Genomic DNA, 16,551 nt, shown 5'->3' with positions numbered 1-16,551 from the left:
AGTCCAAAGATGTGTAGGTTAGGTGGATTGGCCATGATAAATTGCCCTTAGTGTCCAAAATTGCCCTTTGTTGGGTGGGGTTACTGGGTTATGGGGATAGGGGGATAGGGTGGCGGTGTTGACCTTGGGTAGGGTGTTCTTTCCAAGAGCCAGTGCTGACTCGATGGGCCGAATGGCCTCCTTCTGCACTGTAAATTCTATGAATGACTTGTTCCATAAGTGCCAATGGGGAAATTTTCTTCAGCGACCAGGGATTAAAAATTGAGCCTTGTTCGTCAATAACAAATTCTTTAAAAGAAACAACCACTTTGATACTAAATTCTTTTAATGAAAGGGATTCAATCAGCAATTAACAAAATATTTTAAGTGTTGCCAAAGTAATAAATTTACAATGTTGCAGCCAGACAATACAAAATGCATACATTACTGTGGTTTCAACACTTCGAAATGAGCATTCCAGTCCACCACCTAGATGTCTGGAGTTTAAGATATTTTATTGAGTTTATGGGGCTTATGGTGTTTCAGAATGATCCGTACCCAAGATTAGTAAAACAAGCAAATTCTTGCATAATATATACAGATATCTGCAATTTAAATCTGAAATATTTCAACAAACAGCAATACAATTATACTACTGGGTATAACGGTATTGAAAAAAAATGTGTGAAACCACCGTCTTCACTTTCATTCAATACTGAAGAATTCTTTTGCTGTCAGTAACTTGTGTTGAAGCTAAGATAATGAATCATCATTCGCAGGTGTAGGCATTTTACATTTGTGGTCCCTACCTATGAAATAAAACACAGAATAAGAAAATTGTATAACATGATTCAAACATGAAACAAGCTTACTTATGAATCACCTTTCAACTTGCAACATTGCCTGTCTGTTTATAAACTCTGCTGAACTATATTCCCTGCACCAAAAATGCTATCACTGTAAATTATTTAACTTGGCCAATGGGAATCAAACTTGGATATTGTTTGCTCTAATGGTAACTAGGACTTTCAGAATGATAGCAGAGGTGTGGATTATCTGCTACATCAATTTTGATATACATTAAAGCTTTCACATATAACCCAAATAGATCCTGCACAAAGAATATCACTAGTGAAGTCACAAACATAAGAAAACAAAAGTCTTAAGGTAACCAAAATTTACCACCAGAGACTGTGTTGCAGAGTTCAACCTGAATTTGCAACTTTAAAAAAAAACCTGACTGCACTTGCAGCAAATAATTCCCTTTGCTATAAAGAGAGGGTCCAACAAAGAGTGGGATTATTTGGTTTCTGAAATTGTGAAAGTCATTGGTAAAGATCCAAGTGTCAGGCTCCTCGATTCTACAAGATAACAACTATAGGCCAAACTTGCACTACCTTTCCTTATTAAGTGATCTACCCAAAAGCCTAAATCAATTCAAAGCCTGCACAGTTTATTTAAACCTATCAACAATGCCAATCTTTCACTAGAAGAGTAACAATAAAGGCAAAATACTGGTCTTTGCCAGTTGAGATTTAGCAGTGCAGGACTTTAAAGACACTATTTTAATTGAAAAATCACAAGCAAACAGTGATATTTCAGTTACTTAAAGTCACTGTAAGTGTTGTCTTTATGGGACAGAAACCTTAATTCAGTCTTCATTTTCTTGCAATATGCATCGTCTCCCATCAGGGTGCACCTAAGAGACAGAGAACAAGTAAAGAAACACCTTGATCCCTTAAGTTTTGCTGTGCTTTTCTTTTAAAAATAGCCTGTGAAAAAATTCTGCATAACAATAAGGAATTTAAATTATTTTCTTGAGTAAATCACCTCACGTTTGAAGCTCTCAAACTTAATTTTAAAATGTTTATATACATCACGATTCAACTGGAGCAAAGCAAAGAATCCTTAGAAGTGTCAGCTATTCAAAGAAAAGTGTTTTATTTTCTTTAAAGATAACAGTTGCAAGAAATGCACTTTTCATCTGGTATGAAATGCTTATCTAGGCATGCCGTCAGAAATGACCTTGTGGAGGTGAAGGAGAAGGTGTCTCATTCAAAGTAGGCCCATGGAATAGGCGGCGTGGCCTGTTGCCTCCCAGCTTAGCAACATAACGTGCTTTCCTTTCTCTCTCAGCACCATCGAAGGGAAGTAAGAAAACAGTACAAAATATTAGTCATTTCGCAGTAACAGAGTAACTGGATCAGATTTCCAAACAGCTTTGTGAATTGTGGTGACCTTTAACTGGAATTACTCTGATTTCCAATAAGTAACATCACCTCCTAACAGGTACTTTCACGGTAAGTTAGAACATTAACTAAACTGATTGGTAAAGAGACACTAGGAAACTGATCAACTACTCCTTTGCTTAAATCATTTTTACCAGTTTTTATTTTTTTTTGAAATAGTAAGTGAAACGCTTACAGCAACTAAAGGCAATTTACGTTGAGTGCATTGATTTGTGACTTGATAATCTTACTTTTTTTACTTTGTACAAAAGGTTGTTGGATAAAAATGTCACATTTACATAGAAAATGACGCTCGTTAAACATCTCATTCCAAGACAATTGCGATAAAATAAAAAAACAGATCAGATCAGCAAGTCACCACTGTAGTTTTATCGCTGTACAGAGATTTTTGACTGCACATTCGGACCACTGTGAAATAGCTATAATGTTTGTTCAAAATGAACACTTTATTCACCAATGTATCTATAAATACATACCAAAATTCTTCAGTATTCTGCATGGGTAACTTTAGGTGCAGGAAGAGTATTCTGCTGTCTGACAAAATGCCCCAACTTACCTTTAATATATACAGTATAAGCAAAGACATTGTGCAATTATTTTAACTCCTTCACTGGCTGTTTAAGAATCTGCAGGTCTTAGTACAACACTAAGTTCTGATCAGCTAGTCTCTGAAGTTTACTTTTCGTTATGAGTTTATTTCAATAGGAGGATATAAAAAGATTTATGCCCATTTTATGAATGGATTGCCCCATAGGGGTAAAGGCTTACTGAATCAAAAACAAACTACCATGCAAACTGAAACCACAGGGTTAACAGGTCCTTTTTCAGTCCAAAATCAAATATTGAGTTGTGCCAGTGAAGGGGCTAAGTGTGGAGCTAAATTTTAAAGTCATCACAACTCATCTTAAAAATCTAAATGCCAAATTAAATGTACAAAAGAAAAAAAGGTAAAGAAGCAATTACCGCTTTAAAAAGCAGCTTCTTTGCTCAAGAGTGGAAGGTTATGTATGCCTGTATTGAGAGACAACATGATCACAAATAATGAAACCAATGCACATAACGTAGCAAAGGAAATTCTTACTGTAAAACAATTTCTTAATTTTAATTATTAAAAATTCAGAAGGTGTCATATTTTAGCCATCTACAAAGAAATATAAAATCCCAATCTTTTTCCATTTTAATGACTAAATGAAACTGTTTCTGTTTATTAATGGACTATAAGTACAGATTTACTAAGAAACAGAAGTTTATGGCATTGACAAATCTCTACCACAATTCTATAACAGTGTCAAAATGGTGATAAACAGTACACTGAAGGTGCTATAGCATCAAGCTTCCCTGCACTGAAAGTCTATAAATTGGCATAGTTTCAGCAGTACATTAGCAAATTCACAAGCTAGTTAATATCTTATCACATTCGCCAGCATGCAAGGCATTCTGCCATGATGCTACTACTTCTCATTCATGAGCTGTGCCTATCTGTGACAATGAATGCTAATACACCAGTAATGTTGATGGTTTAGCTTACCTTCAGTGTACTGAAAGTGGTACACAACCTGCTTTAAATGATGTGACCATCCCTGCGAGCAGGCACAGGTAGGGACAGGCCCCTTCGGCACTGAGTACACCAAGGGCATGCTGGCCTGCGTACACACACCTAGGAAAATGTGAATATAAATATCATTTTACCTCGGCCATTGTTTCAGAGACAAGGATGGGCTAAGCCTGCACAAAAACAAAGGCGCATTTTGCAGAGTTGCGGCCAAAATTCTTCTCCAAAAAACACCACTGTTTATAAGATCTTTAATTTTTTTTTAATAAACAGTTTGTGTGCAGTCTTAGCTGTTAAAACAATTCAACAAAACTACAGTGAAGGTATGAAGAAAACATTTGGAAAAAACAAATCAATATATTTACAGTGACTCATATTCCTACTAGAAGTAACATTTCTCTTTTAACTTAACTTCATGCATATTTCACGGTAAACATCGTGTTTCACATATACTAAAATACTTTTCTCTGACTTTGCCAGTCTTTGTTTAATTGCTCAAACCCGTTAAATCCGCCGATTAAATCTTCTCCTGAATGAATGGGTGCTGCAGTGCCTGGTTAATGCTGACGCGTTTGGCTGGGTCTAACATTAGAATCTGCTCCAGCAAGTCCTTGAGCTGGTGAACTTTTTTACGCTGGTCTTCTGGCAAACGCTGACAACCAATCATGTCAGACAACAGGTCCTTAGTAGAATTAATAGTGCTCATAACAGTGACTTTCTCCTAAAGCAAAACAAAACACAAAAAAAAAATCAATCTCGGTCTGCATTGTGTGCTTCAACATTTTGGACACGCAGAGAATTTTCAAAGCACCGTATTCAAAGACACAGCACGTTTAAAGTTGTGTACAACAGTGATTAAGACTGCAACATTGTAAATCATTTTAATTAAGAAGCATTAAAGTTTAAAATAACCATAACAGTATCATATTAGCTGCAAATAGTTACATAGAAAAACAAGTACAAAGGGTTATTGGCACCACTGCTGAAGTGTAATGGAGTCGAACATGTAATGAACTTAAAGATAAGGCAACCATCTTTTGGAGTAGATTCTTCTCAAATGGTCGACATAAATTTCTGCAGGGCTCAAGTCTCAATCATCAGATTGCAAAGATGCTGTAGTTCAGGTACCAATCCATACTATACCCTCTATAGAGTTGTGTAGAAGAACTAATTGTATTCAAATTAAAAGGTTTCTGCTGCATTCTATGTTTTCAATGCATAAGATCCAAGCATCTTTTGTTAGATTAAAGAAAATGTGAGATTCTGTGTCCTTTGTGGATCTTACCACCTGCTTGATGTGAATTATAGTGTGTATCCCACAGATTCCTTCTGTTTATGTATAACACCAGTTTCATAATCTGAATGATGTCCGTGGGAAAAAAAAATAAATCACAAGATCTCTATACTAGAGGCTTTTGTGACATTTATCATTTTTACACCATACTAAAGCAGCAGGCATGTCTATAAACTGTAACTGTTGTTAGTAGTTTGTGTTTTATGCCCTTACTGTTGTAAATCATAGATCCCAGAATGTGGTTTAATTTTAAACAAAACATGAATCAAACTTTACATGCAAACAAACCTTTGCATGATCTCCAAACAGCAGAGTTCTGGCACATTTTCCACAATAAAGCATCAGCCTTGGCGAAGCAAAAGCACTCACATCGGAGTCAGAAAGTTCAAAAGCAGGCAGGTGGGGTGATGGCGCTGTCTAATGTATCACTGGATACACTTTATTTTAAAAGGCAAAACATTAAACTGAGGCATTGCCTGCATTCCCAAGCAAATACAAGAGATTTACGTGAAGAGGAAGGGACCTCCGCCTCAACCATTGCCACACAACGGAGAATTATTGGTTATGTTATTGCTGTTTGAGAGCATGCTGTACAAAATTGGCTGCTGTAAATGCCAGCAAAACAGCAAATTATATTTCATAAGGTAAATAACAGCTAACTGATTAACTTTGGGATCTCGAGGACATGAACAGCAAATTTGTTGGCAATCTTCTGAGACTGTGCTGGTAAATTGGAACTGTTGGTATATTGCCTTATGGAATATTGCAGAATTGCTTTGAACTTTATTTGCACCTTCGATGAGTCAGAAACTGAACTGGACTAGCCATATTAATCAGTGGATACCAGGACAGGTCAAAGGCTAGGAATGCTACATTGAGTAACTCACCTCCTGACCCCCAAAGACTGTCCACCATCTACAGGGCCCAAGTCAGGAGTGTAATGGAATACTCTCCACTTGCCTGGATGAGTGCAGCTCCAAAACCATCCAGGACAAAGCAGCCCACTTGATTACACCCCCTTTCATAAACAGTCAAACCTTCCACCGGCGAACAAGATGCAGTGCAGTAACTCACCAAGGTTCCTTCGACAGCACCTTCCAAACCTACGACCACTATCATCTAGAAGGACAAGAGCAGCAGATACCTGGGAACCCCACCACCTGGAAGTTCCCCTCCAAGTCACTCACTACCATGACTTGGAAATATATCGCTGTTCCTTCACTGTCGCTGGAGCAACATCTTGGAACTCCCTCCCAAATAGCACAGTAGGTGTACCTAGACGTCAAGGACTGCAGCGGTTCAAGAAGACAACGCACCGCCACCACCTTCTGAACGGCAAGTAGGGAAGGGCAATAAATGTTGGCCTAACTAGCGATGCCCATAGCCCGTAAATTAATTTTAAAAAAATTATTGTCCATCCATTCATTTTCCTTTTCAAATTATGTCAGATTCTAGGACCTATGCATTAACAATAAGGATTTAAAACATACTTTACAAACGTATCGAAAAGGTGGTAACAGATATCTAATAAATTCTTTAGACTTCTGCAAGGCAATTTTATTCAGGAAATGTATCATGGTATTGAATCAATTCTTATTCCAAATTGCTTTTAAAAATAGGTGCTTTCCAGAAACACTACTCTCTCAAAGCGAACACAGTTACAGCTGCAGCAAAAACCTCCAAATTATTTAAAATTTGGCACACTGATTGGACCCCTACTACAACACAATGTAAAAATGCATTTCACAAATCAATAATTTTGGCTTCATATTCAGAAACCAGACAATGAATTATGTTAGCTATCATTCAAGGCCCCAAGCACTCCTTTCAGATGATGCCACATTTTACTTGCATCTCCTTCAATTTGGTCTACTGTTTTCACAGCTCCCATGCGGTCTCCTCTACATAGGGGAGGCAAAGCCATGACTGGGTGACCGCTTTGCAGAACATCTCTGCTCAGCCCGCAAGCATGACCCCAACTTTCCCGTTTTGGGCATGAGCGCAAGCTGCGGAGTTGAAATGGTGAACATGTCTGTCCTTGCCTGTTGAAATGCTCGTGATGCCCAACGCAAACTGGAAGAGCAGCATCTCATCTTAATTAAGGTGTGTTACAGCCCTCAGAACGCAACATTTGAGTTCAACAACTTCAGACTGTACTCTTCTCCTCCATCTTATTTTAAAATATTTTTATTCTGAAAGGTATAACAAGACAGTAACATACAGCAAACACCACGGCAAAATAAACCCACCCAAATACACCCCTCCCAGCCCCAATCCCCTATCAACACACAAAAAAAACAAAATTAACCCATCTCCCCCAACAGCTGACTGCGACCAATTCCCTGAAACAGGAGATGAAAGGCCTCCACCTCGAGTTGAACCATTCCTCCAACCCCCTCATGGTGTACTTGACTTTCTCGATATACAAAAATTCCATCAAATCATCCAGCCAGGGCAGGGCACTAGGTAGTATCGGGGACCTCTACCCAAGCAGAACTTGCCACTGGGCCATTAACGAGGCAAAGGCGAATGGTTCCTGCAAATAGGGGCCAACATTGACATGGAGCATAGCTTAAAATGCTGCCTAAACTGCCTCCAAATACTCAAACTGGCTGTCACCTCCTGGCCCAAAGTGAATTTTGTAGGGGAAAAACTGCAGCAACCAGGGCCCGCAGGCTCAAACCTCGACTCGAGCTCGTTTCCATCTGTCCACGTATAGAATCTGGATCCCCAAGCCTCCCCTGCACCGTCTCAATATTTGCAGCCCAACAGTAAAATAACAATCTAGGTAGTGCCAACCCCCCACCACTCCCTCTCTTGCACAATCAGTGGGGTCTTGCCTGCCCAAACAAAAGAGGATATCATCTTATTGACCTTACAAAAGAAACTTTGGGAAGAAAGACTGGGAGACAGTGAAACAAAAACAAAAACCTCGGGAGAATGTTAATTTTCAGTCTGCACCCTGCCCGCCAAAATTAGATGGGAGGATGTCCCACCTTCTCAAGTCGGCCTGAACCCCATTCACTGGATTAACAGTCACATTTATGGAGCGAGGCTCAATCATGGGCCACCCAGATAGCAGAAGTTAGTCCTGGCCAGCCGAAACGGCAACATCCCATCTCCTCCATCTTAATCGTTGTAAAAAATATATGCCAAATATTTTTTGCCCCAATGCAAAAGCCCTTCCTCCCCCACTGGGCCATCTGTCACTTGTCCGTAAGATTTGCAACAACTTTGTTTCAATCTCTCCTAGCTCCCACTAATCACTGACCTTTTACTCTGTTTCACCCCACATTATACAGTGTATAATCCAACACATTTCTCCCTCTGCGGACTCGAAACTAACTGTTTTCTCTCCCTACAGATGCTGCTAGACCTGCTGCGTTTATCCAGCATTCTCCATTTCCATTTTTGTTTGATTCCAGCATGTGTAGCATTCTGCTTTTATTTTAATGAATGTTCAGCAGCTACGATTCCTGTAATACTTAATCAGAAATAGCAGTTCATCATGGGCATAAATGGAAGCATAATTCACTCTGTGCTAATTAAGGAGCCAGGATTTGAGGATTTTTTGCACCAGCAGTGGGGCACACTAGAATTACTCATTTAAAATAATTTTCAGCCGACTGTCCAAGTTCAACTTCCCCTCAAGTTGATTCATTTTTAAAACTTTTAGTCTAATTTGAGAATTATATTTATCAGAATGTTTTTTACGTCAGGTAAATAAAATATTCATTTAATAGATCATCTTTCATTTTCAAAATATTGTGATTGAGAGTTAAAAGATACTTCAATATAATGCAGAACTAAATAAAGTATTGCCACAACTTCCAAGTTACTTGTGCCAGCTGAAATACCCTGGAGAAGTGACCTGCAATTTCCCCCCAGACTTAAGTGACAATCACAATCTGACACTTCTAAAGATTAGAAGTTGGGCCCCTACCTGCTCACATGATCAAAGCATGAAAAAGGATACAATGGTGCAGGCAAAATATTACAACAAAAATTGTTCCTTTGCTAGCCCTCCATGGATACCTCAGAACACCTCCCAACTCACTGCAAAATGCAGAGGTGCAAGGGGGGCCCAGGTCAACTCTCTCCCATGTTTGTTCTTACTCGTGAAGTAGCAAGAGTTCTTTATATCACATATTTGTACACTGCCACAGGAGCTGAATTCAAGAACAAAGAAAAGTACAGCACAAGGAACTGTGCCGATCATGATGCCCTAACCAAAAAAAACCTCCTGCCCGTACTCGGTTTGTATCCCTCTATTTCATCTCTATTCATGTACCCATCCAGATGCCTCATAAATGTCGCTAATGTGCCTGCTTCCACCACATCTTCAGGCAGAGCCTTCCAGGCACCCACCACACTCTGCATGAAAAACAGACCCCACACATCTCCCTTAAACTTTCTCCTTTTCACCTTGAACCGGTGTCAGCTTGTAATTGACACTTCCACCCTTGGAAAAATCCTGACTGTCCACCCCGTCTATGCCTCTCAGCTTTGTAGACCTCTATCAGGTCTCCCCTCAGCCTGTGTCTTTCCAGTGAAAACAATCCTAGTTTATTCAACCTCTCCTCATAGCCAACACTCTCGAAACCAGGCAACATCCTAGTGAACCTTCTTTGTGCTCTTTCCAAAGCTTCCACGCCCTTCTGATAATGTTGTGACCAAAACTGCATGCAATACGTCAAACACAGTTAATCAAGGTTTTATATAGCTCTAACATGATTTCCCAACTCCTGTACTCAATGCCCCGGCTGATGAAGGCAAGCATGCCATATGCCTTCTTAATCACCATGGCCGTGTTGCCACTTTTGGAACTGTGGACCTTCACGCCCAGATCCCTCTATTGTTAATGTTCCTAAGTGTTCTGCCATTTACAGTATAATTCATACCTAGATTTGATCCTCCACAATGTATCACCTCGCATTTGTCCGGATTAAACTCCACCTGCCATTTCTGTGCCCAAGTCTCCAAACTATGCCCAGTTGTATCCTCTGACAATCCTCTGCTCTAGCAGCAACTCCACCAATCTTCCGGTCATCTGCAAACTTACTAATCAGACCAATTTTCCACCAGATCATTTATATATACTACAAACAACAGGGGTCCCAGCACTGATCCCTGTGGAACATCACTAGGCACAGATCTCCATTCTGAAAAAAACCCTTCCACCACTACTGTGTCTGTGTGGAGTCTGCACGTTCTCCCCGTGTGTGCGTGGGTTTCCTCCGGGTGCTCCGAATTCCTCCCACAGTCCAAAGATGTGCAGGTTAGGTGGATTGGCCATGCTAAATTGCCCTTAGTGTCCAAAGTTGCCCTTAATGTTGGGTGGGGTTGCTGGGTTGTGGGGATAGGGTGGAGGTGTGGGCTTGGGTAGGTTGCTCTTTCCAAGAGCCGGTGCAGACTCGATGGGCCGAATGGCCTCCTTCTGCACTGTAAATGCTATGAAATTCTATAACCAAGCCAGTTCTGTATCCATCTAGCCAGCCCACCCCAAATCCCATGATTTTAGTTTTTGTACCAATCTGCCATGTGGGACCTTGTCAAACGCCTTAAAGTCCATAAACTATATCCACGGCCCTTCTCCTCATCAATTTTCTTTTGTCACCTCTTCAAAAAACTCGATCAAGTTGGTGAGACATGACCTTCCCCAGGCATGCTGTGCTGCCGGTCGCTAACCAGTCCACTTTCCTCCAAATATGCACATATCCTGTCCCTCAGTATCTTTTCCAAAAGCTTCCCCACCACTGATATCAGGCTCACTGGCCTATAATTTGCTGGATTATCCCCGTTTCTTTCTTAAACAAGGGAACAACATTGGCTATTCTCCAGTCCTCTGGAACTTCGCCTGTGGTCAAAGAGGGTGTGAAGGTATCTGTTAAGTTCCAAGCCATATCTCCCTTGCCTCCCACAGTAACCTGGGATACATCCCATCCGGCCCTAGGGACTTATTTACTTTAATGCAATTTTGCTTGCTCAACACTTCCGCCTTTGATATATTGACGTTCTCAAGAGCGTTCACATACCTATCCCTGACCTCAACATCCATCATGTCCAGCAGAGGGCAGTAGAGCGGAGCTGCTGATTGGCTGTTGCGGGGGACATTTGCATACGCCTGTGTGCTCACCCTAACTTGAAGGTGGTTTGTGGAGGAGCTGTTGTCAAGTGACACTTAAACCCGAAACACTTCTTCAGTGTTTCCCATCCTACCACCTCCTCTAACCAAAAAAAAAAACAACCGCTGTAAAGATCAAGAGGAAGGCCCGAGAGCAGGTAGAAGTAGAAAGAGGTTGAACTGTGACGTCACAGCCTGCAGGTAAGGGATTGGCTGGTGACTGGTTAAGTAGTTTTTCTTTTCTTTTCCCTCAGATGTTATCGTGCGGGGTGCAGAGGTTGCTGAGTGAGTGCTTGCTGAGAAGGGGAGTGAATAACAGGTAAGTTATTTCTTTTTCTTTTTTTATCTAGAGGGGATGGCACGGAAGGTAGTGCAATGTTTCTCCTGCAGAATGCTTGAGGTGAGGGACGCCGTCAGTGTCCCTGCTGATTTAATCTGTGTGAAGTGCACCCATCTCCAGCTCCTCAGAAACCACGTTAGGGAACTGGAGCTGGAGTTGGATGAACTTCGGATCATTCGGGAGGCAGAGGTGGTCACAAATAGAAGTTTCAGGGATGTAGTTACTCCGAAGAATGAGAGGGGCTGGGGGGGGGGGAAGCAGTCAGGACAGGGATCCCCTGTGGGCGTTCCCCTTAGTAACAAGTATACCACTTGGGATACTGTTGGGGGGAGGGGGGGCTTACCAGGGGTAAGCCATAGGGTGCAGGTCTTTGGCACAGATTCTGTCCCTGTTGCTCAGAAGGGAAGGGGGGGGAGAGGAGTAGAACATTAGTCATTGGAGACTCCATAGTTAGGGAGATAGATAGGAGATTCTGTGGGAACGAGAGAGACTCACGGTTGGTGTGTTGCCTCCCAGGTGCCAGGGTGCGCGATGTCTCGGATCGTGTTTTCGGGATCCTTAAGGGGGGGGGGGGGAGCAGCCCCAAGTCGTGGTCCACAAAGGTACCAACGACATAGGTAGGAAAAAGGATAGGGATGTAAGGCAAGAATTCAGGGAGCTAGGGTGGAAACTTAGATCTAGGACAAACAGAGTTATTATCTCTGGGTTGTTACCCGTGCCACGTGATAGCGAGACGAGGAATAGGGAGAGAGAGGAGTTGAACACGTGGCTACAGGGATGGTGCAGGAGGGAGGGTTTCAGATTTCTTGATAATTGGGGCTCATTCTGGGGTCGGTGTGACCTCTACAAACGGGATGGTCGACACCAGGACCAGAGGGGTACCAATATCCTGGGGGGGAAATTTGCTAATGCGCTTTGGGAGGGTTTAAACTAGTTCAGCAGGGGCTTGGGAACCTGAATTGAAGCTCCAGTATACAGGAGGTTGAGAGTAGTGAGGTCATGAGTAAGGGTTCACCAGCAGGCAGGAAGGTGGTTTAAAGTGTGTCTTCTTCAATGCCAGGAGCATCCAGAATAAGGTGGGTGAACTTGCGGCATGGGTTGGTACCTGGGACTTCGATGCTGTGGCCATTTTGGAGACATGGATAGAGCAGGGACAGGAATGGTTGTTGCAGGTGCCGGGGTTTAGATATTTCAGTAAGCTCAGGGAAGGTGGTAAAATGGGGGAGGGGTGGCATTGTTAAGTCAAGGACAGTATTACGGTGGCAGAAAGGACGTTTGATGAGGACCCATCTACTGAGGTAGTATTGGGCTGAGGTTAGAAACAGGAAAGGAGAGGTCACCCTGTTAGGGGTTTTCTATAGGCCTCCGAAAAGTTCCAGAGATGTAGAGGAAAGGATTGCAAAGATGATTCTGGATAGGAGCGAAAGCAACAGGGTAGTTGTTTTTGGGGACTTTAACTTTCCAAATAATGACTGGAAACGCTATAGTTCGAGTACTTTAGATGCGTCCGTTTTTGTCCAATGTCTGCAGGAGGGTTTCCTGACACAGTATGTAGATAGGCCAACGAGAGGCGAGGCCCTATAGGATTTGGTACTGGGTAATGAACCAGGACAGGTGTTAGATTTGGTGACAGTGACCACAATTCGATTACGTTTACTTCAGTGATGGAAAGGGATAGGTATATACCGCAGAGCAAGAGTTATATCTGGGGGAAAGGCAATTATGATGCGATGAGGCAAGACTTAGGATGCATCGGATAGAGAGGAAAATTGCAGGGGATGGGCACAATGGAAATGTGGAGCTTGTTCAAGGAACAGCTACTGTGTGTCCTTGATAAGTATGTACCTGTCAGGCAGGGAGGAAGTGGTCGAGCGAGGGAACCGTGGTTTACTAAAGCAGTCAAAACACTTGTCAAGAGGAAGAAGGAGGCTTATGTAAAGATGAGACATGAAGGTTCAGTTAGGGCCCTCGAGAGTTACAAGTTAGCTAGGAAGGACCTAAAAAGAGAGCTAAAAAGAGCCAGGAGGGGACATGAGAAGTCTTTGGCAGGTAGGATCAAGGATAACCCTAAAGCTTTCTATAGATGTCAGGAATAAAAGAATGACTAGGGTAAGAGTAGGGCCAGTCAAGGACAGTAGTGGGAAGTTGTGCTTGGAGTCAGAGGAGATAGGAGAGGTGCTAAATGAATATTTCCCGTCAGTATTCACACAGGAAAAAGACAATGTTGTCGAGGAGAATACTGAGATTCAGGCTACTAGACTAGAAGGACTTGAAGTTCATAAGGAGGAGGTGTTAACAATTCTGGAAAGTGTGAAAATAGATAAGTCCCCTGGGCCGGATAGGATTTACCCTAGGATTCTCTGGGAAGCTATGGTGGAGATTGCTGAGCCTTTTGCTTTGATCTTTAAGTCACCTTTATCTACAGGAATAGTGCCAGAAGACTGGAGGATAGCAAATGTTGTCCCCTTGTTCGAGAAGGGGAGTAGAGACAACCGGGGTAACTAGAGACCAGTGAGCCTTACTTCTGTTGTGGGCAAAATCTTGGAAAGGTTTATAAGAGATAGGATGTATAATCATCTGGAAAGGAATAATTTGATTAGAGATAGTCAACACGGTTTTGTGAAGGGTAGGTCGTGCCTCACAAACCTTATTGAGTTCTTTGAGAAGGTGACCAAACAGGTGGATGAGGGTAAAGCAGTTGATGTGGTGTATATGGATTTCAGTAAAGCGTTTGATAAGGTTCCCCATTGTAGGCTACTGCAGAAAATACGGAGGCATGGGATTCAGGGTGATTTAGCAGTTTGGATCAGAAATTGGCTAGCTGGAAGACGACAAAGGGTGGTGGTTGATGGGAAATGTTCAGACTGGAGTCCAGTTACTAGTGGTGCACCACAAGGATCTGTTTTGGGGCCACTGCTGTTTGTCATTTTTATAAATGACCTGGAGGAGGGCGTAGAAGGATGTGTGAGTACATTTGCAGATGACACTAAAGTCGGTGGAGTTGTGGACAGTGCGGAAGGATGTTACAAGTTACAGAGGGACATAGATAAGCTGCAGCACTGGGCTGAGAGGTGGCAAATGGAGTTTAATGCAGAAAAGTGTGAGGTGATTCATTTTGGAAGGAATAACAGGAAGACAGAGTACTGGGCTAATGGTAAGATTCTTGGCAGTGTGGATGAGCAGAGAGATCTCGGTGTCCATGTACATAGATCCCTGAAAGTTGCCACCCAGGTTGAGAGGGTTGTTGAGAAGGCGTACGGTGTGTTAGCTTTTATTGGTAGAGCGATTGAGTTTCAGAGCCACGAGGACATGTTGCAGCTGTACAAAACTCTGGTGCAGCCACATTTGGAGTATTGCGTGCAATTCTGGTCGCCGTATTGTAGGAAGGATGTGGAAGCATTGGAAAGGGTGCAGAGGAGATTCACCAGAATGTTGCCTGGTATGGAGGGAAGATCTTATGAGGAAAGGCTGAGGGACTTGAGGCTGTTTTCGTTAGAGAGAAGGTTAAAGAGGTGACTTAATTGAGGCATACAAGATGGATAGGGTGGACAGTGAGAGCCTTTTTCCTCGGATGGTGATGTCTAGCATGAGGGGACAGCTTTAAATTGAGGAGAGATAGATATAAGACAGATGTCAGAGGTAGGTTCTTTACCCAGAGAGTAGTAAGGGCGTGGAATGCCCTGCCTGCAACAGTAGTGGACTCGCCAACACTAAGGGCATTTAAATGGTCATTGGATAGACATATGGACGATAAGGGAATAGTGTAGATGGGCTTTAGAGTGGTTTCACAGGTCGGCGCAACATCGAGGGCCGAAGGGCCTGTACTGCGCTGTAATGTTCTTTGTTCTCCCTGGTGAATACCGATACAAAGTACTCATTAAGGATTTCATCCACTTCCTGTGGTTCCACGTATAACTTCCCTCCATTGTCCTTGAGTGGGCCTACTCTTTCTCTTGATACCCTCTTGCTCCTAATATATGCATAAAAAGCCTTGGGATTCTCCTTGACCATGTTTGCTAAAGACATTTCTTGGACCCTTTTAGCCCTCCTAATTCTATGTTCAAGTTCCTTTCTACTTTCACTGTACTCTTCAAGGGCTTTGTCAGTTTTTAAAATGCCTAGACCTACAGTATGCCTCAGTACAACAGTCACGGTCTCGCTCACTACAACCACAAGAGTGGTTTGCGGTTAGCAACACAAAAAGGAACACTGATCTGAATGGCACAACTAATGTTCTTTAAACAAAAGCAGCAAGTTGTTTTGTGCTGCAGTTTAGAAGGATGTTCTATTTGCCAAGTAAATGGAGTATTATTCTGAACTTGGCAAATAGAAAATAGAGCATCCTGCTAAATTCAAGAATTCCATGCTCGCTGCCTTCACAAGCCAGTCTTTTAATGGGAACATATGAAGGACTACGATCCAAAATACATTAAAAGCTGTGCTTTACTCACCCTTTCTGTCACTTTATCCACTTCAATGTACATGAAGTTCAGATTCTGATCAAAGTGCTGGTCCTTGAAAACACCTTTTCTGATCATCTGAAAAGAATTAATACATTTTATGTAACCATACAAGTACACACTAATTCAACCAGAGGTACATTTTACCACACAAAGAATTTTACCACAATCTTTTATATATCATAGAAAAATATATCTGCAGCATGAAAAGATCTGCACAACAGTTTTCCGGCTCCCCATCTCTTCCCCCACAGCAGAGTACAAAAAACATAGTATTTTAGACTAGCAAAGCAACAGAAAATAAAGATTTGTAAAATTAGCAATAACTAATATATATATATATATATATATATATATATATATATAAATAAAATAGCAATAGGTAATAGCATAAATTAACAGGAAAAAAAACATGATTCAGATACCCAAGCTTTAAAGTCTGACAGAACCCATGGATGTGTTACTGAAAGTTTCTGTGATGATGATTTTATAATTTCATACACATTCAAAGAACTTTATTTTAGACAGAAAAAAAAAGAAACTTGAAAAGACT

The 16,551-nt window shown here is 41.8% G+C and overlaps 1 protein-coding gene across 8 annotated transcripts in view; it reads right to left on the bottom strand.

Annotated features, from left to right (window-relative positions):
* Positions 1-307: 307 nt before the first annotated feature.
* LOC140425564 (serine/threonine-protein kinase PRP4 homolog) overlaps positions 308-16,551 on the bottom strand; it is a 63,445-nt gene continuing 47,201 nt past the window's right edge. The window contains exons 14-17 of one of the 8 annotated variants that reach the window (XR_011947893.1): positions 15,990-16,076; positions 2,005-4,501; positions 1,586-1,678; positions 308-788 (exon numbers count right to left, since the gene is read on the bottom strand). Coding sequence is in view for 1 of the 8 variants with exons in the window: in XM_072509999.1 (XP_072366100.1) it covers positions 4,298-4,501; positions 15,990-16,076 (291 nt within the window). In the remaining 7 variants the exon portion in view is untranslated. Of the gene's footprint in view, positions 4,502-15,989; positions 16,077-16,551 lie in introns of all 8 variants that reach the window. The other 7 variants (XR_011947892.1, XR_011947890.1, XR_011947891.1 and 4 more) reach the window with 7 other exon arrangements.

Source organism: Scyliorhinus torazame, chromosome 6, assembly GCF_047496885.1.
Source record: "Scyliorhinus torazame isolate Kashiwa2021f chromosome 6, sScyTor2.1, whole genome shotgun sequence".
Taxonomy (NCBI): domain Eukaryota; kingdom Metazoa; phylum Chordata; class Chondrichthyes; order Carcharhiniformes; family Scyliorhinidae; genus Scyliorhinus; species Scyliorhinus torazame.
Note: the sequence above shows the minus strand (reverse complement) of the source record. Positions and strands in the feature narration are given on the sequence as shown.